This window comes from Capsicum annuum, chromosome 5 (assembly GCF_002878395.1).
Source record: "Capsicum annuum cultivar UCD-10X-F1 chromosome 5, UCD10Xv1.1, whole genome shotgun sequence".
NCBI lineage: Eukaryota > Viridiplantae > Streptophyta > Magnoliopsida > Solanales > Solanaceae > Capsicum > Capsicum annuum.
In genome coordinates, this window is record NC_061115.1 from 204,449,692 (window position 1) to 204,477,571 (window position 27,880).

A 27,880-nucleotide genomic window follows, 5' to 3' on the forward strand; every position below is an offset into this window, starting at 1 on the left:
ATGACTGAGGATCAGTTGGTTAAACTTTTGGATGTGCTCCTTGTGAATCTCCATTATCTACCTAAGGTTCGTGCTGAATTGTTTTTTCCATCAATGACTCAATATGAGCTTCTTCAGAATATTTTTGGCAATTTAAGAGATTTCCTTGGGCTGAAAGTAAATGGTTGCGTTGAGCATAAGGCAATTGAATATGTCTTACTACAGCTTCAACTTATGGCTGAGAGAGTAGGACACTTTTATTTTGTCCTTTTGTCTTATCAACTTGATAAGACAGATGAAAAAGATGAAAATGAAACAGATGAAGAAGCTTTGATAAAAGAAGAAATCAGTCGGGTAAAAGAAGACCTAGAACACATAAGATCGTTCTTTAGGAATGTGGAGCAAGAATTGCATAGAGATCTTTGGACTCGTGTTCTAGATGTGGCATATGAGACGGAACATGCCATTAAATCGATTCTTGCCAGAGATTGTGGTCTCTTACAGCTTATTTTCTTACTTCCTGATACTGTAGAAAAGATCAAGCTTGTCAAAAAATAGGTACAAGAGAAGATCTCCAACAACACGAGTATCATTTTTGCAAACTCTCCCAACAAGCCATTTATAAACAAGTCATCAATAACTAGTAAAATAATTGTAGGTTTGGAGGAGACAGAGTGGATAATCAGGAAGCTTACTAGCGGACCAGCTGGGGTAGATGTCATTTCCATAGTTGGCATGCCGGGGCTTGGGAAAACTACTTTGGCTTACAGAATATATAATGAAAAGTCTGTTGTTGGTCATTTCGATGTTTGTGCTTGGTGCAGTCGACCAGGAATATAATGAGACAAAGTTGTTGCCGATAATTTTCAATCTAGTTATTGGTTTGAAAGAAAGATTCAATGAGGATGACATAGAAGATGATGTCGCTGATCAACTATGGAAAGAACTATTTGAAAAGAGGTACCTTGTTGTCTTGGATGACATGTGGGATACTGTAACATGGGATGAGCTAACAAGACCATTATACATCATTTCTTCTGAATTTCAGAAAGGAAATAGAGTTATTTTAACAAGTCGAAAAAAGGAAGTGGCTTTACATAGAAAACGCACAGTGATCCTCTTGATCTTTGATTGCTAAGACCAGAAGAAAGTTGGGAGTTATTAGAGAAAAGGGTATTCAGAGAAGAAAGTTGCCTCGATGAACTAAAAGATGTTGGAGCAAAAATAGCCCAAAAGTGTGATGGGCTCCCTTTGGTACTTGATTTGATCAGTGGAGTCATTTCAAGAAAGGAAAGAAAGAGGCTTTGTGGATTGAAGCTCTCAATAATTTGAGTTCCTTTATTTTTAAGGATGAAGAGGAAGTGATGAAGGTTATACAATTAAGTTATGACCATTTGTCAGATCACCTAAAGCTGTGCTAATTGTACCTTGCAAGTTATCCAAAGGACGAGGATTTTGCGATCTCTTCGTTGAAAGATTTATGGAGTAAAGAAGGACTTGTGGAACCAACTGATTTGAAGAGTGTGGAAGAAGTAACGGAGGTTTATGTGGATGAGTTAATTTCTAGTAGCTTGGTAATAGTGAGAGGTGGTAGCGAACAGAGTTGCCAAATTCATGATCTTGTGCATGATTTTTGTTCGATAAAAGCTAGAAAGGAAAAAATGTTTGATTTGATGAGCTCAGTTGTTCTGTCTTCATCCTCTTCTTCAGATATGATGCTGCATCAACGGACCACTATTTATGATGAGGACATTCATTCAGATAATTCTTCCTTTTTCGGTCCAGAAAAGAGAAATCTTTGTGCTAATCTGGATATCTGTATAACTGGCACCTAAGACACCTGAGGCTTCTTAAAAGGTTGGAGGTGCATTATATAATCTTGACAGATACTGCGCTGAATGAAATAGGCATGCTTGCTCATTTGAGGTCCTTAAGGATTGCGATGAAGGCAAAAGTTCTCCCTCCATTTTCAAACCTCTGTAATCTAGAAACTCTGGTGGTGGATAACGGTGAATCAAACCTGGTATTATCCCCTACTATCTAGAGCCTTGCAAAGCTACGATATGTGAGCATCGTGTTGGGTTTGAAATTGAGAGAGTGTCATGCGGAAGCTTAAAATTTGCAAATCAAGACGATGATAATTCAGATGACAAATATGAGAAGCTAACTATTAATAATATAATAATAATATTTTATGTTTATATATCCCTTCAGTTTCAACTGAAAAATGACAAAATCTTTAGTTAACGTGAATCTTTAAAAAAAAAAGTGATAAAAAGTGTGGAGTGTATACTCTCTCCGTTCCCTTTTAGTTACTCGCCTGTCAATTAAAATAGTTATTTTATTATAATATATTTATTAAATGATGTTTACTATTGTATTTGAAATTAATTTGAAGAAAAAAATAATTAATATTAAAGATAAAATATGAAAACAATCTTAATATGTCAAAAATGACAAAAAAAACGAATCGAACGAGAATGTTTTGAGAATATATTCATGAAAAATTAATCAAATTTTAAAAGTATAGATCAAACTAATTTTCAATGGATTAAAAAGTTGCGTGGATTCTTTTTAATAGATCAAAAAAAAATTATTTTTTCTTTTAATTTTTTTTTAAAAAAATAAAAAAAAATTAAAAATGACGTGGCCCTCTAATAAGCTGCCATGTGGCAATGCTGTTTTTAAAAATCATCTGTTAAAAAGTAATGACATGGATGGGCCGGTTTTGTAACGGCGATGACATGAATGAGCCCAACTTTTAACGGATGACATAAATGAGTCATTTCTGATAGTTCAGTGGCATATTTGAGCTTTTTCCCTAGAAAAAATAAAAGTAATTATGGTATTACTTTTATTTTCCTTCTAAGAAAAATAAAACTTAAATTTGGTAAGAAAATCAGGGAAAAAATCCTAACAAATCTCCTCTTTTTGGCTTGATTTTCTTGACTTGATTCGCCTTCTTCACATGCATGATCTTTGTTCTTCACATAATCTTCGTCACTGTTGTTTGACATGCTTAAAAATGTAGGTTTTGAGTTAAAAGTCTATGAGCCCTTTTCGGATTAAAAATTATTGAAGCCCTTTTGCATGGTTAAAAGTGAGTTTTATTTTTAAATATGTGACAACATGATTGTTGAAAATATGATTAACAAATCATCTCCACATGTAGCTTTTAGACATATATCTTTATTATCATCAAATTGATTGTAAATTGATTTGAACCGCCTTTAACTTGTCTTCAACCTCGTTTCACCAAATCATTTGACCTTTGAACCGTAGGATCTGATACCCCTTGTTGGGTTCGAAATTGAGAGGGCGTCATGCGAAAGCTTAAAATTTGTAAATCAAGACGGTAATAATTCAGATGACAAATAAAAATATACTAAAAAAATAATATTATTGATATAATTTGGCCAATTGGCCTACACATGAAAACTAATAATAAAAAAAATATAAAATTATTGGGAGAATATCTCTCCTAAACAAGACTCTTAAATAACTATATTGTGGATGCTATTATGTTATTGTATGAGAAGGGAGAATTTTTTATTTATAAAGTTTCAAAACCTTTCCTCTTACAAAGAGGTTAGCCAAATATGAAAAAGTTATATATTTTTCTTTTAGAAAAAATAAAAGTAATTATGGTATTACTTTTATTTTTCTTCTAAGAAAATAAAACTTAAATTTGGTAAGAAAATCAAGGCAAAAATCCTAACACATCGGAAGTACTTGTTCTGTCTTTGATTTGGTTATGGACAAACCAACAAAGTTAGAGAATTTGGCAACATTAGAGCTTCTCAATCTTTCTTGTTCGGTAGACTCAGAAAATGTTTTGGAAAGGTTTCCCAATCTTCGAGCCCTTGAATTCCACATGGGTTGTTCAGCAGCAAAGCAGATATATTTTCCAAGATTGGACCTCCTTAATAAACTTGAAAGAGTTTATGCTATATTTAAGAGTTTTGGGCCTACACATGCACATCAGTTTGATTTTCACCTCCCTTTGAGCTTGAAAAAAGTGAAGTTGCATGGCCTCAAACTAAGATCAGATGCACTGTCAGGAATTGGGAGATCACTACCCAACCTTCAAAAGCTGGAACTACATTGCGTAAGTATCCCGGGTGAAAAAGAATGGAAAATGGAACAAGTCACCTTCCACAATCTCAAATCTCTACAACTGTATTATATGTCTTTTTCTAAATTGTAGGTTATTGCAGATGAATCCTTTCCCGTGTTTGAGGAATTAGAATACGATTGTGTCCTCAGCTTACAGAGATCCCAGAAAAGTTTTGGAGATATTGCTTCATTAAAGTCCCTCTCAGTGTGCGGAAGCCATCAACATAAAGAATCGGCACTCAAGATTAAGGAATATGTTGAAGAAATAACCGGAGAAGACAAGCTTGAAGTAAAGTACTAAAGCAGGACATAAATTTTTCATTTTGTCTTTGAATTTTTTTTTCACTTTATTTGAAAATAAGTATTTGGGCATGACAATTTCAATAAAATTTGAAGTTATTTTGGAAATTTGAAAAACAGCCGAAACCTTGTTTTCATTATTATTTAAAAAAAAAAAAGAAACTTAAATTTTTTATTTTCAAAAAATAAACACATAAATTATATTTCATATTTTTTAGAAAAATATATTAAATTCTAAATTTATTTTGCTCCTAAAATTAAAATTATGTTAGATTCACACTTTTAAATTCTATATTTGGCAACTAGTATTTTATGAATTTCTTTCATTTGTATTATGATACGTTGAAGTTTATTTCTAATTTTTCTATTTTTGAATGTAAACATATCCCTGCCATAGAGGGAGATATTGGCACACAATGAATGGTTAAAATAAAGGCAAAAAAAGAGAAGTTTGTATATAGGGAAAATATAAATGCAAATCTAACATTGTGGGGTTCTACAAAAAAATTTAGGATAAATATATTAAAGTATTTAATTATTCTAGTCATGATTAGCGTTGTATTTTAATTACTTAAATCTCAATCGTTAATTTTTAATTATGGCATGCATCTTCCATCCAAGCTAGAATTTTTTTATGGCATGCATCTTCCATCCAAGCTAGAATTTGGGAAAAATGGAGAGGAGCGGAATTCATCATTTATATAGTTATATCCTAAGAATAGTTTTTTTCTACTTTCTTTTTTAATTTTTTAGAGAGGTTTTATTAATAATAAATTAAGAATATTTGTTAAGAATAGTCTTATCATCTAATTTTCCTCTTATTTTGGATTGAACTCAACAATATAATACCCAGTATGCTCTCATAAGTGGAGTTCGAGGAGGATAAGATATATGTAGCCTTATCCATACCTTAATAAGGTAGTGAGATTGTTTTCGATAGATTACTACTAAATATCGAGCTCTAGAACTTATATTCTCTAGACTCATCTTTGAAGATTATGTATATCACTTTTGGTCCATTAAGCATGAACATTTGTATATCTCTTTTATTGGGGAGCGCATTTTCCTCCAGTGTTTGTGCAAATTCAAATTTAGTGGGACTTTAATGTGGGTATCGGGCCGGGTGAAAAAAAAAATTCTTAAATAAAACTTTGATTCTGGTATAGCTTAATTTCATTATCAAAGCCCAATATAACTTTTAAGACTGTGATGTAAAATGTATTAAAGTTTTGAGATTTTTATACCCTCCTTATCACTACATTGGAATCTTTCTCAATGTTAGAGGAATTCAATGTAGTTTGTATATTAAAAAAAAGTATTTTAAGGTATGTATGTACACTATCTTTTTTCAGACCGTTTTATGAAATCATGTGAAATATGTAGTTGTTATTGTAACATAATATGATTTTTCGACAAAATCTATTCAGTTGAACCTCTTCTCATAGCTCCACTAGTGATCAGTAATAGAAACTTTGCAATGTATAGATATATACTTTGATGTTATGAATTGGGAACTCTAATTCTTCTTAAACTAACTAAATTGTAGCTTAATGAGTAATATATACATATTTTATAAATAAATTTGCATGATAAATGTAAGTCTTAAGTCAAAAGTTAATGAGTTCAGACGAACTCGTAAGCGACGGATCAGAGGAGGAGCTAGATTGTTCTCTACGGGTTCAGCTTCGATCTAGTAGCTTTGGTTTAGACTTTATATTGTCTTAAAAATCTATTGAATATGTACAAACAATTAATTTACAACTTATCAAATCCTTATCCCACCTCTGAATTTTCCCTAAACCTGTCAATCGGGCCAGACTGGCCCGTTCCGTCCTAGTCGAACCCGGCCTGGTGGGCCTCCGAGATATTGGACCGTCGGTCCTGGACTGGGCCATTTCAGGGTACAGGCCTGGTGGACCAGCCCAGTAACGAAATCGGATCAGGCCCACCGTTTACCCGGACCAGACCGTCCCAGTTCATTAAAAAAAAAATTTAAAACTTTTTTTGGCTGTTGTTGACTGGGCTCCAATGGTCAAATGGACCGTTGGCCCAAAGACTATAATGTTGTTTGGGTTCAACGGCCATTTGGCCAAAATTGATTTTATATTTTAAAAAAAATGAATTCAAAATTTTTTCTATAAATACCCTACAATTTCAAATCATTTTCCACACAAATCTTATTCTCTCATTCTCTCTCAAATATTCTAATTATTTTCTAAATTATTCAATTTTATTTTTAAATTTTGCGTTTACAAATATCAAGTGGAAGTTTTCTAAAGTCGCAACTTTCGAATACTTCAAAAATTTGGTATTATCGTTCCATCTTTTTTCTTTAATTTTTAATTAGTGAGTTAATTGTTGAATATTTATTTTTATTATTATTGTGTATTTTGAATATTTTGTAGTTTATTTTACAATATAGATAAAATAAGAAACCTCGGTAAAAGTATCAAAATTTTTTATTCCAAAAGTGGTAGTGGTAGTAAAAAATGAATTGATATCGGTTTCGGTAGAGGTAGTTCAAGTAATAGATATATCTGTGTGCCTCCGGTACCGGTTAGTCAACCTTTTGAGGAAGAAATAGGTGTAGGTGCTCACGATATGGATTATGCAGAAGCTCAGAAAAATTATGGTATAGAAGAAGAAAATGAAGTAGATGTGGCTAATTTAGATGTAGAAGATGAAAATATTGGTGAGACACCCGGAGTAGGAGATGCTAATGTTAGATCTGAATCGGTTAATATTCCTCCCCGTCCTCTCCGTGCCCCAAGACCTTGTAGAAGAACTAGTATCGCATGAGAACTTTTTATGGAAATAGAAAGAGAAATTAAGGTGCAATGCAATATTTGTGAAATTATATATGAGCATAAAATCGGAGGCAATAAAGGGGGTACGGATTCATTGATGAAACCTTTAAGAGATAGACACGCTAAAGAGTTATGTATTGTACAAGGTGGTGAGGCTGTTGGTGGGCCAACACAAACTAGATTGAACCCCACTAGCAGTCAATTAAGAATTATAATAAAATGAAGGATCGAAAAAAATAGCGAAAATAATAGTTGTGGGTTGTTTGCCTTTCACTTTTGCTTCTTCGGATGCTTTCATTCATTATATTCAAGGAATTTATAATCCTATGTTTAATGGTATTTCTAAAAGTACTTGTCGGGTCGATATTTTTAGACTTCATGCACAATATGTTTATTATTTATCTACATTATTAAAAATATTCAATGTAGAATTGCTCTAACTTCTAATCTTGGTCATGTTGTTAATAAAAATAGTTATTTAATAATTACTTGTCACTGGATAGATAGTAATTTTATTATGCAAAAATATATTCTAGCTTTTTTGTATGATGAAGATCGTAGACATACTGAAAATTTATTGCTGAATCTATTACTAAAGTTGTAGAATATTACAGGTATTGGAAGAAAAATTGTATGTATTGCTTTTGATAATGCATCTAACAACAAGACTGTTATTGACAAGTTAAAAGTTGACCTTTCTCCACCATTACCTAAGTTAAGTGTGCTTGTCATATATATAATTTAACTAGTTTAGTATACCTGCTTTGCACGTATATGAATACTCCTAATCTTAGTTAAAATTATTTAACAGACACTTCGATTTATATTATAACCAAATTCACATTAAAATATTAGTTGTCTTCAAAGTAGAGTTAGATACTATATATGACTCTACTTAGATTAAAATAAATAATTGATAAAAATATTTAAAACCTCTCTCTTTTAATGATAGTAAAAATATACAGAACTCACTTTTTTAAATTTTTGTGATTTTCTTTCCTCTTTGATTTAAATTGTGTTAACTCGAAAAAATACCTAAAAATATACCTTTTTATCATCTTAACATGAGAAAAAGTGTGACTAATAATACTTGTCATATAGTTTTTAAATATTATAATTATAATTTTAAAATATTAAGTTAATCTAATTCAATTTATCTTCAAAAAATATTTAAAATTGTTGCCTCGAAACTATTAAGTTTCAAGTAGAAATAGGATTAAGTAATTATAAATATATTTATACTGTAGATGTAGATGTGTACATACAATAATTGTTTATTATTGTATATATTTACTACTCATTGAAGTCCTCTTACAAATTATGTTATTGCTTAAATCAATAAGGACTAACTTGAATATTTTATTAAATAATTTTAAAAATTAAAATAATATAATTTTAGCTAAGTATCACAAATAATTTAAATGTCAATCATAAAGCATGTTATCATATTAAACATAAACCAAAATTAGACCAACAACTACTTACAATATATAAATGACAATGAAAATTATAGAAAATAAAGTTAAGAAATTCGCAGAAACAAAAATTATCAATTTGTAAGTGTGATTCTTTGGACATAGCAATGATAGTCTTTTGTTCGCCTTTATTTTTCAAAAATTAATTTTTCTTCTTCTGCTCGTAATTCATGGAGAAAGAAGAAGAAGAACTTTATGTCCAAAGCAAATAAGAACATACATATCATCAATTGAGTGTCATATAAAATTCCTATTAATTATAATTAGAAGCATAAGCTTTGATTTTTAACCAATACAACAATTAATTATCATCATCTGATCCACTTCATTTCTTGACAACGTCGCATGGTTCTTCTCTTTTTTTAATCAAAATTTTCAGCTGAAAGAACACAAAAAAATATTAGAACTAATTGTATGTAAAACGAAGAAAAATAAATTGAATCAAAACCAAATAAAAAAGCAAATGAACAAGAAAAAAATGCGTATTATATTATTAAGAGTTAAATCTTTGTTCACAAAAAGTTACTTAAATAGAATTATATAAGATAGTATATTAATACTTTAATTGATTTAGAAGTGTACTATATATTAGGAGTTTTACTTCTTTTAAATGAGTAAATAATTATATAAGGTAGTATTTTAATTAATCTTAAAATATAAAATACTAACTCTTTTACATATTTTAAAAAAGGAAAGACTATATTTAAAATCTTAGGACTATGTTCAATGTACTAACTATAAAAATGTTAGGTACAGCTAGGAAAAAGATGTCAGTTTTCCTTATTTTTTTTTTTTTTGTAATAGTTTTACACTATTGTCAACAAGAATGCTAATCGTAACTAAAAAATATTTACATAACCTATCTTAGTATTATTACTACTATAATAATTTTATTTTTCCATTGGTCATCTCAATGCACTCCATACTAATTTCTGTTTACTTTTTTTAAAAAATATTTTTTCTTCTTTTTCCACTATATTCATACATATGAATTTTGGTAAAATTCTTTAAAAAACTTGACCGATGTTGGTAAAATATTTTTCCAAAAGAATCCTAAATTTTAGGTACATAACTCAAATAAGGAAAGGTTTAATAACTAAATTTTTATGATTTTTTAAATTTTAAAAATTATTAGAAAATAGCTAAAAGACGATTTTGTTTATTGCAAAATGTTTTAATGAAGGGCAAAAAGTTCAAATCACTTTTTCAAGGGTCTTCACACTTTTAATATATTATAGATATAGATTATAGATATAGATATAGATATAGATTATAGATTGTAAGAGATGGTTTTGAATTTTTTGAGCTTTATATTGAAAAAGTCTGGCTTGCGGTTGGCTTTATTCAAGGAAATAATCGAAAAGGTAGAGTGAGAGAATTTGAAGCTAAATGTGAACAAAATGGACATAGCACGATATTTATGCCCGAAGAATGTGATACTAGATGGAATGTTACTTATACTTATTTAAAACCTTATCTTGCTTATAAAGTTCCTATTATAATGACTTTTAATCAATATTGTGGTTCTTTTCCTGAGTGTATGCTACATGATTCTGATTGGGCTGCAATTGATGATCTTGTTCAATTTTTGAAATTTTTTTTTATAGCTACGGTTGAATTCTCTTGTGCTTATTATCCTACTGTTTGTAATATTTCAGCTTATTTAGCCACATTTCTTGTTTGCTTAAAGAATATAAGAATAGAGAAGGTTACAAAGAAGCTGTTGGTGCTATGTTTGCTAAATTTAAAAAGTATTTTTATCCACTTCCCCCAATTTACTTAGTTTGTGTTATACTAAATCCATGTATGAAATATTATACTATGTGCGATTTTAGTTCTATTATTTATGCTTCCTTAGAGATAGAACCTAAAGAAAAATCAGATTTTACATAGAAGCATTATATAACCATTATGTCGATTTACTTGATGTAGCTGTACCGATAAATATGACTCCAACTGTCGCTCCTTAGACTCTCGAGGAGCCATCATTTTCTAAAAGGTCGACACATTGTGGTTTTCCTGATTACTTTTATGATTTAAATATTTGGGACAGGGTTGTGACTTCAACATACACAATAAATTCTCAGAAAGAGCTTAAGTATTATCTTCGACATCCGATAGAGGATCGTAGAGCAAGGATCAACGCGTTGGATTGGTGGAAGAATAATGAAAGACAATATCCTGTGCTTTCAAGATTAGCTAGAGATATATTGAATGTTCCAATGTCAACCATTACATTGGATAGCACTTTTAATCAGGGATGACAACAGCTTGGAGACAACCAACACTTATTGGGAAGCAATACTATGAATGTTCTAGTTTGCCTTAGAGATTGGATTAGAACGGAATAAAGAAATCAAAGAATGGAGGTGGAGTCAAAAGACAAACAAAATCTTGAAGAAATTATGACTTCAAGGGAGAACTTAGCACAATCAAGTCCAATGCATGGTTTTATCCCCATTGATTTTGACTTTCCTATGGCAGTTCCCGTTAATATTAACATGCATGCGTTGGAAAAAATGATGCCAAATTTGTAGATTTTTCATTTATGTAAATTATAAGTTTTTGGATCATTTTGTAATGAATTAAATATAACATTCATTCACTCCTTACTTTGTAATTTTTTTCATTTAAATTGAATTTCTAGTTTGAATTTAAATACTTTTAATATATTTCTATCAAATTTTAAACTAAGTAATAAACATAACAAACATATATACACATAATGAAAAAATAAATATCTTTTAAGTTCAAATATAATGAAAATATATAATGAATATATGTTCAAAACTTCAAGTATTATTATATTAAGTAGCATACATTGTAATCTTGTATGTATATATGTGTTTTCTAAAGTACTATAACATGTAATGTATATATAGGGATGGCAATGGTGCGGTGCGATGCGGGTGCGGTGCAGGTTTTTTCTAAACCTGCAAGTTTTAAAATCGCACCGCACCGCATTACCTTTATACCCGCATAAACCCGCCCCACATTCATACCCGCGCATAACCGCACCGCCCCATGTTCTTATTTTTTTCCTTTTTTTGAAAAATTTATAACTCCATTGAAAATCATAATATTTTCAAATCTACAACTAAAAAATAATAACTAATTTCTATTATATCACTTTTCACTAAAAAATTATCAAAAAGTATAACGTGTACAAGTAATGATCAAATATCATATTTTTATTCAAATGAATAGAGATATAAAAAGCTACTATAAAATTATTTATTCCTAGTGTTATGTATGTAGTTTTAAGTATCATAAAATTTAAGTAAAGAACACATATAATTTTAGGTATATTCACGAGAACAATGCTAATATTTAGCTTTTTTTTTTTTTTTTAATTTAAACATGCATATACCCGCAACCCACACTGCACCGTACCATTTAAAAAAAAAATTACTTCAACCCGCACCGCATAACTTAAAATCCGCACCACACCGCATAGCTTAAAACCCGCACCCGCACCGCCCCATTGCCATCCCTATGTATATATCTTTCAACTTTCAAGTGGCATTTAAAGTAGTATATGCAACATATATGTGTATATATTTTCTATAGACTCTAAAGTAGTATATATTTAACGTATACATGTCTATATATTTTCTAAAGTAGTATATATGTTGTATGCATATTGTTTCAAGTAGTATTTAAAGTAGTATATATATATATATATATATATATATATATATATATATATTATATTGTACGTTTATATGTGCATATATTTTCTATAGAATCTAAACTAGTATATATTTAAAGTATAAATGTGTATATACTTTCTAAAGTAGTATATAGTCAGTGTATACATGTTGTATGTATATTGTTTAAAGTAGTATATATAATATATATATATATACATACATATATTATATTGTACGTATATATGTGTATATGTTTTCTAATGTAGTATATATTTAGTGTATATATGTTGTATGTATATTATTTAAAGCAGTATATATATTATATTGTATGTATATATGTGCATATATTTTCTATAGACTCTAAACTACTATATATTTAGTGTATACATGTGTATATGTTCTCTAAAGTAGTATATATTTAGTTTATACATGTGTATATTTTTTCTAAAGTAGTATATATTTAGTGTATGTATGTTTTATGTATATTATTTAAAGTAGTATTTTAAGTCGTATGTATATTATATTGTATGATGTACGTATATATGTGCATATATTTTCTATAGAATCTAAACTAGTATATATTTAAAGTATACATGTGTATATATTTTCTAAAGTAGTATATATTTAGTGCATATATATTATACGTATATTATTTAAATATATATATATATATATATATATATATATATATATATGTGTGTGTGTGTGTGTGTGTGTGTGTGTGTGTGTGTGTGTGTGTATTTTCTATAGACTCTAAACTAGTATATATTTAATGTATACATGTGTATATATTTTCTAAAATAGCATATATTTAGTGTATGTTGTATGTATATTTTTTAACATATTTAAAATGTACATAGGTGTGAATATATTAAAAAAACATGTAAATTTGAATTTAATTTTCTTTAGTTTTGATCGGTTTTGACTGATTAAAATCGGACACACGCTAAGTGGGTCTGTTTCGATCCATTTCAGCAAGATTCACTATTTGGGACCGGACCTGACCAGCCCGTTAAGAGTGACCCGATATCAAACCGGCCCAAAACCCAATAAAATTACATAGACTGGTGCTGGTTTGAACCGGACCGCCCGGTTTAACAAGTTTGATTTGCCCTACCTTTCTGACTCATTATTAAGCTCATTTCAACCTGCTTGAGGAGTCGGCCTTCAAGATTAAGAGACATATTGAAGAAATTATGGGAGAAGACAATAGCTTGAGGTGAAGTACAGATATCAAGTGTTACGGGGACTTCATTTCAATTCTTGTCTAATAGTAGTATTTTCTTGATATCATATGTATGAGTTATTTTTTATTACCATGAGATCTGATGTATTATTAGACTCTTGTAAAGTGTTACAGCTGTAATCTTTTGTTACAACAAAATATGACACTAAGCAGCAAGTTCCAATGCCTAACTTGGAACTGGGGCGCAAAGATAAACACCTTAATTTGATCTCAACTGCCAAATAAACACTCCAAATTACGATAGAATCATCAAAACACCAATCAAAAATTATGTGTTACATCAGTATTGGGTGTCTACAAGACACAATATGGATAAGTTGAGGTGTCTAGATGTGCGTTCTCAAAATTAAAGTATTTAATTGTTAGTTAAGGACCAAGTTATTTAAGTTGTTTATCTACATATTATTAATGATAGTCAGTAAAAGCACCTAGAGGGGTATTTGGAAATGACAAATCCGCTCATGTGCCTCTATCCTCTTTAAATCTTGAATTTGCCTTTGCTACTCTATCCCCACGCCTACCCTCATAGCCCCTATCTCACTCCCATAGTTTCTTTAACAACTTTAAGGGCCGTTTTATACGCAGAATAGAATAAAGATATATCATGACATTTTATCCCATCTTTTATATGGATATTATCATTTTAGTATAAATAGTGGGATAAGATAATCTGAGGATTAGCTAATACCTCGAACCAAACATGATAGAAATTTAATCTCAAATTTTATTTCAAAATTCTTATCCTTTTCCAACGTATCAAACAACCCATGTGACCAAATAGGAATCCTACTAAATCAGACGTTAGTTTCGCACTTCCTGGGTAGTCTGATTAGGTAAGGTTTCTATTTGGTCTTATCTGATTAGGGATAACCGTTGAAGATGTAGAGAATGTGGTGGGTTGAAAAGAAAGTAGAGTAGACTTCCATTTTTTTGTTGTAACTGTCTTAACAGTTAGTTACATAGACTAGTTAATGGTTAGATTAGTTTGTTGATCACCTTACAAGCTAGTCTATATTTATAGAAGACAATGTAAATACTGCTAACACAATCAATACAAGTCTATTCCCTTATCTTTAATATTCTCTCTCTCTCAGCATCTTCCTTTCTCTCTTCTACTCACAAAATCGGTGCTTCCTCCACTTCTAACTCTGTAAGAAGCTTATTGCAATTTTGCCTAATTACATGGTATTAGAGCTTTACTCACTAGAAAATTAGTGGAGCAAGATCAGTTCTGGTGTATTGATATCTGCACAGCAAGATCAAAAAATCTTGAATCAAGAATTGCAATTTGCAACAATGGTGAATCAAAATGCTGTTGTTGAGTCTGGTGAAGCATCCAGAATTACTCCCAGTTCATTAGACTACAATCGTCCTCTCTTTCTCAGCCCTTCTGATGTAAGTGGCATATAAATCATCTCTTTTCAATTAACAGGAGGAGTTGAGAACTTCTCAATCTAGTTTAGATCTATGCGCATAGCTTTACTAGGGAGAAATAAGTTGGGCATTATTGATGGAACATGTTCTAAAGATAAGTTCTCTAATGAGTTAAGTAGTCACTGGGAGAGAGTCAATGTAATTATGCTTTCTTGGATCATGAACTCAGTTTCTAAAGAATTGCTTGGTGGAATTATGCATGCATCTGTGGATAGTGTTGTCTGGAATGAGTTATTTGAAAGGTTTAATAAAGTTGATGGGGCAAGAACATTCAATCTACACAAAGAAATGGACACATTGTCTTAAGGAACGCCTAAGTGTCTATGTATTTCTCAAAACTTAAAGATTTGTGGGAAGAATTTGAGGCCCTTATGCCTGCACCTGGGTGTGAATGTGATAAGTCAAAAGAGTATGTGTTACATCCACAAAAACTGAAATTGTTTTAGTTTCTTATGGGTCTAAATGAGTCATACACACAAGCAAGAAGTCAAATATTACTTATGACTCCTCTACCAAATGTAAACCAAGCTTATGCAAAGATAATTAGTGATAAAAGTCACAAATCTATTGCAAACCATGCAAGGAACTTGGGAATGAGTCCTGTAGTTAATGCTAAAAAACTTGTGATAGCCATGTATGCAAGAAATGGACAAGGTGGAGGCCACAGTTAGAAGTTCAAGAAAAATTTCACCCTGCAATATGATTTCTTCAAACTCAAGAGGCATACCAAGGAGAATTGTTGGATGATAATTGGCTATCCTCAAGATTATAAAGCTATGAAGAAGTTCAGACATGAACTTGTGGTGGGAAGCCGTCATCTTGAAGAGTCGACACTCAAGATTAAAGAATATGTTGAAGAAAATATGGGAGAAGACAAGCTTGAGGTATACCCTTGAGTAATTTGAAGGTCATGGATTTACTTGTTTTTATTTCTATCAGTTTTTTTCTTACTGATTTTATGGAATTTTGGGATGAGAAGCTGTGGTGTTGCAATGGATCCGGTGGGAGGTATGTGGAGTTTCGCTTTCGAGTTTGGAGAATGAAAGGAATTACTCATATGAAGCACTTCTTTTTAATTGATCTTATACGTCGTGAGTTTCAAATTACATATTCATAGAGTGGAGATGTAGTCCAATTTCATTATCGAAGTACAATATAAATTTTAAGCTTGTGATGTGAAATAATTCTTATACCCACTTTATTGCTACATTGAAATCTTTCTCTATGTTAGAGAAGATGTATTGATTGTCAATGCATGAATTTGTAGAAAGAACTATATTAAGTTGATGCGATGAGAAAATGGGATATACATTTTGTATGTCAAATATGGAGTTAATATATGTCGTGTGAAATATATAGTTGGTTTGTAATTATTTATTTTCCTAGTTTACTGGTTTTATTTCCACTGTAGGAGGAGAACTCTCATAGAGACTATTATTTATTTTGCGTATATATATCAGTTCTTCATCTTGCTCAGTTCATTATATGGTATAAGAGATGACATCTTAACTCTCCCGAGTTTTTTTTCGATCCTCTGACTACAACCACAGACTCCTCTTAACATGTCTGGGACGTATATAATGCGGAATCTACCAATGGCAACAACTCTAACATTATTGTTTAGCTTAATTCGATATCCTAGCTGCCGTTAAAATGTCATGACCCGATCCAAAACCCTGGTCATGACGAGCATCCAGAACCATGAAGGCCCGAATGACCCCTTAGCTTGTCATCATAAGAAAAACCCATCTATTATAATAATGCGAAAGTAAACTGGGAACATGGTATATCATTTATTTCAACCTAACAAAATGCAGGACATAAGTCCATAAGAAAAACCCATAAACATCTATAACAAGTCTACGAAGTCTCTATTAAGCTGAATACAACAATCTGTCTGAATCTGGGACAAGGTCCTCGGTCAGACCATGAACTAAAAACAAATGAAATCAAGACATGAAAAAACATCTTTCAAAATAAGGGAGGCTCACCAATTCCAAATGTCTGATAACGATCTACAAATTAGTAGGACCATGGGACTGGGCCTCAGAACCAGAAATATAGGGGGTATGTCACGCCCCAAATCCTATTAAGGCGGACTGGCACCCGTTGCCGGTAAGGCTCGGGAGAATCAACCTGTAGCGATACATTACCTATGAACATTATAAGTTACTTTCATACTAAACATGCCCTCAAAAGATAAATAGGACTAGCAAGCCAAAAGATATTATATGACTAGGCCGTTGGAGCCACAATGTCTACGGTACGATACATGACCATACTATACTTTACGTAGTCTACAAAGCCTCTAGACAAGAAACGTTATCTTATAAGGGTCGGGACAGGCCCCGCCTCATGATAAGATACTATACAATGCAAAAAGATATGATAAGACTCAAAGCCCCGAAGCAACCTGGAGCTCAGTGACTGCGGTTGATATCCTGTACTCTTACTAGGGAGGTTTATTAGCTTCTGTACCTGCAGCATGGAATGCAGGTCCCCCAAGAGGGACGTCAGTACGAAATAATGTACTGAATATGTAAGGCAACATGTACTATATATGAGATAAAAACTCAAATGAAACCATGTACTGCTGTAGGGTAAAAGACCACCTTTATGAATATTGTGGAGTCATGTATCTTATAACAATTATGTTACTTTACTCTTATTACTTGAATAATCTGTGCACAGCATGTAATACAAATGACCAGCTGATCAGTGGTAATTCTATATCAGGATCGACCCATGCTAGGCTTTCCTTTCACCCCTGGGATACCCCCTGTAATACTGGGATTGACCCATGCTAGGTGATTCTTTCACCCCTGGGATACCACCCAACAGAAGCAACTGTATACATATATCTTCTTATTACTTTTGAGATGAATCTTTGGTGGTCGTAACATTTGAGCTATAAGACTATAAGCATGACAAATGACAAGTATGTGTCCATGTAACATCATATCATAATGAAAAGAGTGGGTTGTACAATTAGTGAAACATGTAGGACATAAACAACGTATGAACTTTATTTAGCTAAAAAGAAGACTCATATGTCATGGTACCCAATGTATGTATGCAGCAGTGACAATGCTCGAATCTGGACACACAAGTACATGTTAAAGAGTGGAGTGGTTATGTCAAAGTTTGTAAAGATCTCTATGTGCCAATGAAGACTTTGGATTCCATGCCAAATAATAAGAGATCGAATAGCCTTACATACCTCGACATATCAACTTGTTTTTACGTCGAAATAACTTCTTTTCTTCCAACTATTTATCTACAATATCATGTTTTAAAGCTAGTATTAGCAGCTAATCAATGCATCTGGACAGCCCAATCTCACAAGACACAACACTTTGGCAACAAACGTATAACCATCAACTCAATGGTGTTATTCCGACTTTCTCAATTCTAACTGTATTCAACCAGCATAGATTATCATATACATGATGTATACAGCCTATATTAGTTCTATAACATGCTGGCAACAGTCCATAACTACAACACATAACCATTTTACAAAACGCTCAACTAAGAAGCACAACATCTCGTCGTCTCCCTATATTTCGTCGTTAACAATTCATACTTGTCCCAACTTTGAACCAGATGCTCCCAACATATATATACATCAAATAAACCTTAACATAGTCACAAAATAGCTCAAAACGTAGGGGAAACGTGAAACAACATCCCCCTCAACAAAACAGTCCAATACCAGTTTGGAAGCACATAAGATTATATAAGGATACTTGTTTCCAAAGAACTAGCAAAACAGTCCAGCAACCTTGGCAACCATATACACACTATAAAATGTTAATAACCTCAACTTTACATCATATTAAAGTGAAAAATCAGGGTAAAAATCATTCCAAAGCCAAGAAAACCAAACAACAACTTTCAGGACACAAGCTGTCCAGAAATTCCTGCACAGTGAACCAGCCAACTTATCTTGTTTTCCATGGAAAATTCATATCAAGTATATGGTTATTTTTACATACCTTAACTCCCAAGGTGTAGGTCTAATTCAAGAACTCAAAAAGTAGCCTTTGGTTGCCTTCCAAGGTGAAGAAATACCAAGAGAAACTTAGAGAGAAATTCTGAATTTTTTTGGTCTTTTCTTTGGTTAACCTAGAGCTCGGTTTTGGTCCCTTTTTAAGGAGACTTTAGACCGACTTTCTCCTAATATTTGTAGCTGATTAACTCAAGTTGGTCAATGACTAATTTTCCCCTTTCACTTGGGCCTTTTGGATCTCTAAATCAATGGGCTTTAGTGGCCCATTTCCTTACTCTTTCTTGCACTTTGTTTGGGCTCAATTTTGTTAGTAGTGAATGAATGTAGTTGGGCCTATTATATAAAAATCTTGGGCTGAACATCTTGGCCCAATATAATGTTAAACCATTGTCTTTAATAGCCTCCCTAACTTGGGCTTCGTTTGTCACAAGACTTGGAAAGTTTCGGCGTTAAGCCTTGTCTTCATTCCCCTTTCTTTTTACTAACGTCTAGACTTCAAGTGAGTTCACTTATGAATGAATTCTTCTCCCTCATGTATATATAATTTTTAAGCTAAGCACACAGGTGACTCACCTGCTAGCTCCCTAAGTTCCATAAGCATGTCAATGTTTTTTTTTTTTCCGTTTAAGGCCACAGTCTCTAAATAGACTTCCATATAGTGCCCCAATCTAACACTTGAACACTTGAAAAATTTTGGTAGTAATTAAATCAAGTCGTATGTCATTTTATGTGAACATTACTAGTACATGTAAAATGTGGGGTGTTACAGGGTAAATACACAAAGGTACTGGTATGTAGAACAATCCAAGATAACATGTTTTTATACAACATAGGTGAGAGCATTTCATAAAACATTTAACATAAGATAAATGAAAACACATGGGCATAGTTTGATAAGTTCAAAACATCTTCTTGTATTCATGACACACTTTTTATTTTTACTTCTGAACTAGATGGTACACCCTACATTTCTATAGTCCCACAGGCTATATGGAATCCTCCCTTAACTCAGCGGCCAAGCCCCCAATTCAAGTTTTCTTGAAGGATTGGAGTTCAAAAATTGGTAATTCCCCCATGTGAGATGTCGTAATGATCCACCCATGTAGTATAACATATCATAAGTCCCGCATCGGTAAACCACGGTTTTAGGCTATGAGTTGATGTGTGAGCCGATGCTAACACATTTGAAGCTTTTAACTATGAATAATTGCGAAGTCTTAAGAAACTTTTGTTGTTTTTAATTGTTTTTGTGTGTTAATGAAGATACAAGTGATAGGGGAAAAAACCAAAGAAAGAAGAATAAAACAGTTAAAATCTGGTGGAAATAAGCTGAAATGTATCTGACGATCATTTTGAAGCGCCGTCATACGTGGGATAGGTTGTCAAAGTCACCGTTAAGATTAGACAGAACTAGAGAAAATTAGAAGAAATGTGATGATGATTCAGAAGGGCCGTCAAATATTTAACATCTCATTAAAATCACCGTCAACTAGAGGCCAGAGTACGCTGATTTCCAGTGAAGTGTGATGCCAGTTTGCAAGAACCATCAAGATCTTTGACACGCCCTCAGGATTACCGTCTGAAGAGTCATAAGATAACAATTCACTGAAACCTTTGACGACATTTCGCACACATCGTCAGGTGTCTGACACGCTGTCAAAAGCATCGTTATCTAATTCGAAGAGAAAACTGAAACTTTAATTTTGTTTCCTTAATTAGGGTTGACTATTTAAAGACTTGTTTTAGGGTTTTTAAAAAGAAGAGGAATTGGTCATTATCTATCAAACATTAACTATGAGAAGAGAGGGACGTCCATTGCTTTCTTTCATCAATTATTCTTCTTGTTTCTTATCAACTATTTTTGGTCTTCCACCTTGTGATTAAATTGAAGGAACTACTTGTTGTTTTTCATCCATTCGTAAGTTGATCATTATCATCTTGAATTCAACTTGTTATTTTGTTCATCAAATCATGAATGGCTAATTCCATTAGCCGGAGTTATGGGATCCATGGATTAGAGTTTGATATGATGCTAGGTGTTTAACGGATTCAAAGAGTAGTAGAACATCTTGAAATTCTGTTATTTTAACTGAAATCTAGTGGTTGCAAACATTAGGTTATGCCTTAGGTTTTATTTGCTTCTAACGGAGAAGAAGACTAGAGGTCGTGAATTATCAACAGGGACTCGGAAGCTACCAACCTTCTGTTTAATGATTGATGCCGTAACTGGATTAATCTACCTGAGATAATATCCTATTGGAAATAGATAAGTTATCTAAGTTCGAGAGAATTAGATAATAAATTATCTGGTGAGGTCGATAGATAAGTCAGAAAGTATCATAGTCAAGGATATTCTGTTGTTTCTACTTACTCCAAGAATCCCAAGCATTACCTAGTATTTGTTAACTCCCAATACCCATGGTAAACATAACTCTGGTTTCTCATTTATATTGATTACAACACTAAAATATTGAAAGTGACAATTGACTCTCTGTGAAATTTAAACCCCCATCTTCGGAAATAGTAAACTATCAGTAAAGCATTTCATAAACAAATCGAAGTTCACACCCTATTCCCTGTGGGATTCGACCTAAACCTAGTTGGGTTTTATATTGACAACGATCGCTTACACCCATTTAAGAGTGTAATTTGAGCGTTATCAAAAATGGCATTGTTGCCAGGGAATACGGTTGTAGAGTAAAAGTTTGTGTGCAAAAATTTGCTAATAGTTAAGTTTCCTTGATTTACATTTATTTATTGTTTTTGTTTATTGTAGGTACTGTGTTGTTTATGCCAAACACAAGAAGTTCTGGAGCACCACTATTACCAATCAATCCGGAACCTCAACTGATAGGAAGAATGGCTGAACAACAGAAAGCAGAAAGACTAGCTGCTATGGCCAGGGCTCAGGTGAATGTGCAAAATTTGGGTCAACAAGCACGTCACCAGAACCCTGATGATGAAGACTTGGGTGATGAGGAATTTCTGAATCCTCAAAACCCAAGGCGAGCTGAGCAAGTTGCTGCACCAGTGCAAAGAAACGTCAATAGAAATCGTCCAGTCCAAGGAAGATATGGGCAACAACGTATGCAATATGAGGCTGATGAAGGAATGGACGGAGCTGGTGCAACGGGTGCTATCATTCCTCCACCGTTGGCACCAGGTGCAAAATTCAACATAACAAGTATCATGATCCAACTCTTGAATCTGAAGGGGTTATTTGGAGGCTTGCCTGGTGATGATCCTAACATGAATTTGGTGAAATTCATCACTATTTGCAAATCCGAGAGTGAGCTAGAATGCGATCAGGTTGAGGTTATTTCCTTTGTCACTGTTTGGGGAGGCAACAATATGGTTGAATGAGTTAGAGCCTGATTCTATAACCAACTGAAGACAGTTGAAAGACGCGTTTCCTAGAATGGTTCTTTCTACCCTCCAGAAGGGTACAGTTGAGGGACAAAATTAGCAACTTCAGACAGCTTCTGACTGAATCACTACACAAAACCTGGGAAAGATTTAAGAAAAAACTTGCACAATGTCCGAACCACAATGTGTCTGACCTGCACTTGATGGAGACTTTGTATAGAGATTTCAAATCTGTGACGAAGCCTATTGTTGACAACGCTGCAGGTGGTTCATTCATTGACCTCTCTTTTCAAGATGCTTCTAACATGCTGAATAGAATGACCAAGAAGAGTCGGGCTTGGCACACTAGGGATTCTGTAGTGGCTAGCCCGACTGTTGCTAGTAGTATTACTGTGAAGCAGCATAGAAGGGATGAGGAGCGAGATCAGGACATGGCCTACTTGAAGACGTAGATAGACTTGCTGGCCGAGCACTTGCTATCTGGCAAGACTGAAATGGTTAAGTCTGTGAAATCTCAGGGTACTGTGTCTACAGGTGCTGATGCTGAGGCAAACTATGTGAGTAATCAGGGGGGTTTCCGAGGCAATAGCCAAGGGAACCAAGGTCAGACTTTCTATGATAAGCCTGATTATAAAGATAGGGAGCAGGGACATTGGAGAAATAATAATGAAATGAGTGGTTTGTATATTCCTCCTGGAAGTCGGGCTACTGCGATGACTAGTTTTGGCAATAAATCCATGGAGGACATGATAGAAAAGCTGTTGAAGGGAGTTGAAGCTACCAACTCGAGGGTAAATACTATGAAAAGAAAATTTTGTACCCTTAGTCAGTTGGTTAGCTCACACTCTGCTTCTATTAAGCAGTTGGAGCAACAGATGAGCCAACTGTCAGCTACTCTAAACCAGAGAAAACCTGGTACTTTACTTATTGATACGGTTCAAAACCCGCAGACTGATGGCTCTTGTTTGGCGATTACCACTCAGAGTGGCAAGATGTTATCTGGCCCTTCTATGGGCAAAGCTGTAGAGAAGGAGGTAAATATTAATGAATCAGAAGGAAACAATCCAATGGAGTCTGAGAAGATGGATGGTTTTGTTGATATTTCAGAGAAAGAAGACAAAAACAAAGGGGAAGTGGTGTTGAAATAAATGCCAAGACCACCACCTCCCTTTCCTCAGAGATTGAAGAAGAAAGCAGACAACGAAAAATTTACCAAGTTCATGGCAATAATGAAACAACTGACAATGAATGTACCATTGATGGAGGCACTTGAGAAAATGCCAAAATATGCTAAATTTATGAAGGAATTGCAAACAAAGAAGCGGAAGGTAAGCTGTGAGTCGGTGGACAACATCCACCACTATAGCCTGTTTCTTCACAATCCTTAGTGCAGAAAAAGCCTGACCCTAGAGCATTTATCATACCATGCACAGTTGGGTCCATGAAGTTTACCAAAGCTTTATGTGACTTAGGAGCAAGTATTAATCTGATGCCCCTTGATATCTACAAGAAGCTTAGACTGGGGGAACCTACCCCCACAATGATGCGTCTTGTGATGGCAGACAGGTCGGTGAAACGACCAGTTGGTATATTGCATGATGTGTCAATGAAGGTGGATGACTTTATTCTACCTACAGACTTCGTGATATTGATTTTAAGGTACCCATCATCTTGGGTAGACTATTATTAGCCACGGAAAGAGTGTTGGTTGATATGAAGCTCAATGAGATAAAGTTCAGGTATGGAAAAAGAGAGGTCAGATTTAAAATGCATCCTCCTATGAAGCAGTTGGAGGAGATGAATATCTTCTCGGTTGTTGATGTATTCCAGGAAGATGGTAATAAGGTAGTGATATGGCATCTTGACAAAGTCTGAGTAGTCGAGATAACCCAGTCGTGCCGCAACATTAAATCAGGCACTTTTTGGGAGGCAACCTAATGTTTTAATTTTATTGCACTTGTGTTTTTAATATTTGTAGCTAAGAGTCATACAAAGGAGGTGGACTGGTTTCAGTCAACTTGAGGAGGATTGACGTTAATTTTGATGGGCTGTGTCACAAGTATGACAAGCCGTGAGAAATAACGTCAAAATACTCAAGTTAAAGCCCTATTCTATTAAGACTGATGACAATTTTGAAGCGCCGTCAGGTATCTAACGCGCTGTCAAAAATGTCATCAAAGAAGTTGGGCCCAGCTTAAAAATTTTGAGCTAACCCGGTCCAGCCACAGCTGTTCACATTCCCGCTTACCATAGGTCTATTCCTTGTAGTTTTAATTTTCTTTCCTTAGTGAATTATTTACCTTCCTTTGTCAAAGTTATTTCCATTTAAGGCAAAAATTTTAAAAATTTCCTTGTTGAAGCCTGAGGATTAAGTCAAGAAACCTTCTCTCTCTCTCATCTCAGTCTTCTTTCACTCGAAATTCTAAGCGCTCAAAGTGCATCAACTAAGTGTCGACACTCAGGTGTGAAAAAAACTTCAACTTTATTTTTATTAGATCAATTGTGAACTATAATAGACCTTGGTTTCGAAGGAGTGGGTTGAACCCATTGGCATTCTTCAAGCTCCTTCGAAAACTAGGGGTTGTAGGAGAATGTGGTATAATTTCATGGAAATCTCAGTAAAGAACACGACCTAAGTTGAAATTGAGAATAATGGTAGAAGAAAAATCAAGTAAAAAGAAGTTAGAAGTTATAATGTTGTCTGGCGACAATGTTCACGGCCTTGCAGCTGTGTGACAGCCATTCAAAAATGTCATCAAAAGCTGAGAAAATTTTGTAGATTCAGGAAAAGGTTGACGACGCTTTTGAAGCACCGTCACATCTGTGACAGCAAATCAGAAAGACCGTCAAACCTGGGAACTAAAAATAGTGTTGATGTTAAACTGAGGTAATCCTTCTTCTTTTTTTGTTTGATTATGAGTACTAATTGAGAATTTCTACATTGTACAGAACTGAGCATGGCACCTAAGAGAAAGAATCCAACCACACCAAAGAAAACATCTAAAGAGAGTGTACCTCGACAACTTGTCAATGAGGACTCTGATTATAAAGATGGGGAGCCTTTGCTCAGATGGAAAAGAAAGAGAACTAGTCCAAAGACTCCGAAAGAATCCAACCACACCAAAGAAAATATCTAAAGAGAGTATACCTCGACAACTTGTCAATGAGGACTCTGATTATAAAGATGGGGAGCCTTTGCTCAGATGGAAAAGAAAGAGGACTAGTCCAAAGACTCCGCCTCTACCTAAGCCTATTGAGGTGGAAGATACTGGTGATACTGAGGTGACAACCTCATCTGAGCAAGATTCGGAGGAACAAGGATTAGAATACACTGAGCAAAATTCTGAGAGCACTGAACAAGAAGTTAAAACTAAAGATTCTGAGAGGCCTGCAGTTGAAGAAACTGAGTCTGAATCACCATCTTCAGAGCAACAGGGTGATAAGGATTCTCCAGTACTAGGAACTTTGGTGAAATGCAAAAGCCCCGAGGTTAGGAACAATGTGAGATGGCAAATCCCTGGGGCTGAAATGATCTATTTGGATAAACTTCGCACAACAGATCAATGAAGTGCCAGAAAAGGGGACAACTAGGGGAGACGGTGTTTACTGTACTTCGTTGGTCTAGGAGTTATATAGGAAATACCAGGCCACGGTGGAAAATATGTACAAAAAAGGGGATAGAACTTCAGATAAGCTTCTTCTGACCAAAGTTGCAGTACGTGGAGTGAGGGTGGATGTATCAAATGCCACCATAAACAGGTTTCTTCATGGGCCAGCCTTTGTCCCACGATCCACCTCACCTACATTCTATGCCCGGTTGAAGCATCAAGAAAATTAGTGAGCGTGGCTAGAGACTATCATAGCAGATTGGGAACCGAAGTGGTTGAATAATCTGGCAGAAAAGATTACCAAAGTGTCTCTAAATTCAGAGGTAAGATTTTTTTGGGGTTTAATACGGATTCATCTGATACCTATCGAGGGAGACAACATATTAGGGGATGATTGAGCAATATTGCTTGCAAGCTTAATAGATAAAAACCCCTAGGATTTTGGAGAAATTATAGTGGAAGAGATCAAGATTCGAATCGCAAGACCCGATGCTGCATATCCATTCCCATGTCTAATTACTAGGTTGTGTGAAACAGCTCATGTACTTGAGATTTTAGGTATTGATGATGAGATAAATGCCAAGAAGTCTCACAACCCTGTCAGCAAAAATGAAATTCGGCCGGGCTTGCGACTTGATCAAGATGCAGTAGATCCTTCAGTCACTGAGACTGTTTCAGCACCAGATGTGGGAGTGCAAAGCCGCAAAATTGTACCACCACCACCACCAGCACATTCATTTCAAGTAGGTTCAGTGCCTCAAAGTGAGCCGACTGCTTCAGTTACTCCAATAGCAATAAGGTCAGCATTTTAACCGATTGATATCAGGAAGGAGGCCAGGCAAGAGAATTGGTACAAGGTGTAACTACAGGCCTTCGCCAAATAGTTTGCTACCACTGTGGACAAAATAATCAAAGTTTCACTCGAACCTTTCATGACTTTACCTGAGTGAGTGGCAAATCTAGAGGACAGATTCAATGCCCAGGCAAGAGAGATAACCGGTGTTGATCTTGCCACCTTCAGGGCTGCATTGGATAAGGTAAAAACTGAGGTTAAGATGATGCAGTAGCACCAAATCATGGTGCCAATAGGTTCAGCTATGCACGATATATAAGAAGAAATTCCTATACTCGATCTCAATTCAGATTCCCCGAAGAAAAAGAAGTAAAAAGGGGAAAAAAAAGGTAAGAACAAGAGAGATGAGCCTGGTAGTAAAGAAGAGAGAAAGGCTAAAAACAAAGTAAAGAAGAAGACAGAGAAGGAGAACTTAAAAAGGGCAAGACTGGAGTCTCTGGCTGACACAGAAAAATGGGAAGCAGCCATCAGAGCTAGAGATGCAGGTGCTTCATCGAGCCAGGCTCCAGCTACTGCAATGTCAGATGCTATGAGTGGGGAAAAGACAGCTGATGATGCGATGACAGGGTCGAAGACCCAGGACCCACAGGCTTGACTGTTTTTAGGTATATCCTAACCCTTGGTGCTTTTTATTTCTTGATTTTAAGTTGAGGGTATAGGAAAACTGTTGTTGTAACACGTTCTGTGGATAATTAGGAGTAATGCAAATACTTGAGGTAGTTAGCTCATTTTTTGAATTTTGAGTACCTCTCCAGCAGTATGATATACTGTGAACTATGCCAAGTGCATCTAGTGTGACCACTGTGTATCTATTTGTGGCACTAGCATGGCAAATAAATAACCTGTAGAAAATAAATGCATGAAATGGATGAGTAGTGATGTGCTATATACTTGTGTGCCATGTGCGTGTAAGGTCTCACTCAGTTCCCATTGTGCGTTGAATCTAGAACTTACCCAGTTAGTCGTGCCATAGTCATAGGATAGACGTTTAGGAAAGGATCATAGGCCGTTTTTACATGTTAACCCATTTC

The 27,880-nt window shown here is 34.2% G+C and overlaps 1 protein-coding gene across 1 annotated transcript; it reads left to right on the top strand.

The window, feature by feature from the left end:
- Positions 1-21,889, top strand: LOC107872156 (putative late blight resistance protein homolog R1B-17). Its single transcript, XM_047412245.1, has 12 exons — positions 1-472; positions 638-712; positions 804-1,090; positions 1,251-1,349; positions 1,425-1,797; positions 1,887-2,002; positions 3,752-4,087; positions 4,187-4,384; positions 14,831-14,971; positions 15,730-15,894; positions 15,990-16,018; positions 21,799-21,889. The coding sequence occupies exons 1-12, from the start codon at positions 1-3 to the stop codon at positions 21,887-21,889; spliced, it is 2,382 nt and encodes a 793-aa protein (XP_047268201.1).
- Positions 21,890-27,880: the final 5,991 nt, after the last annotated feature.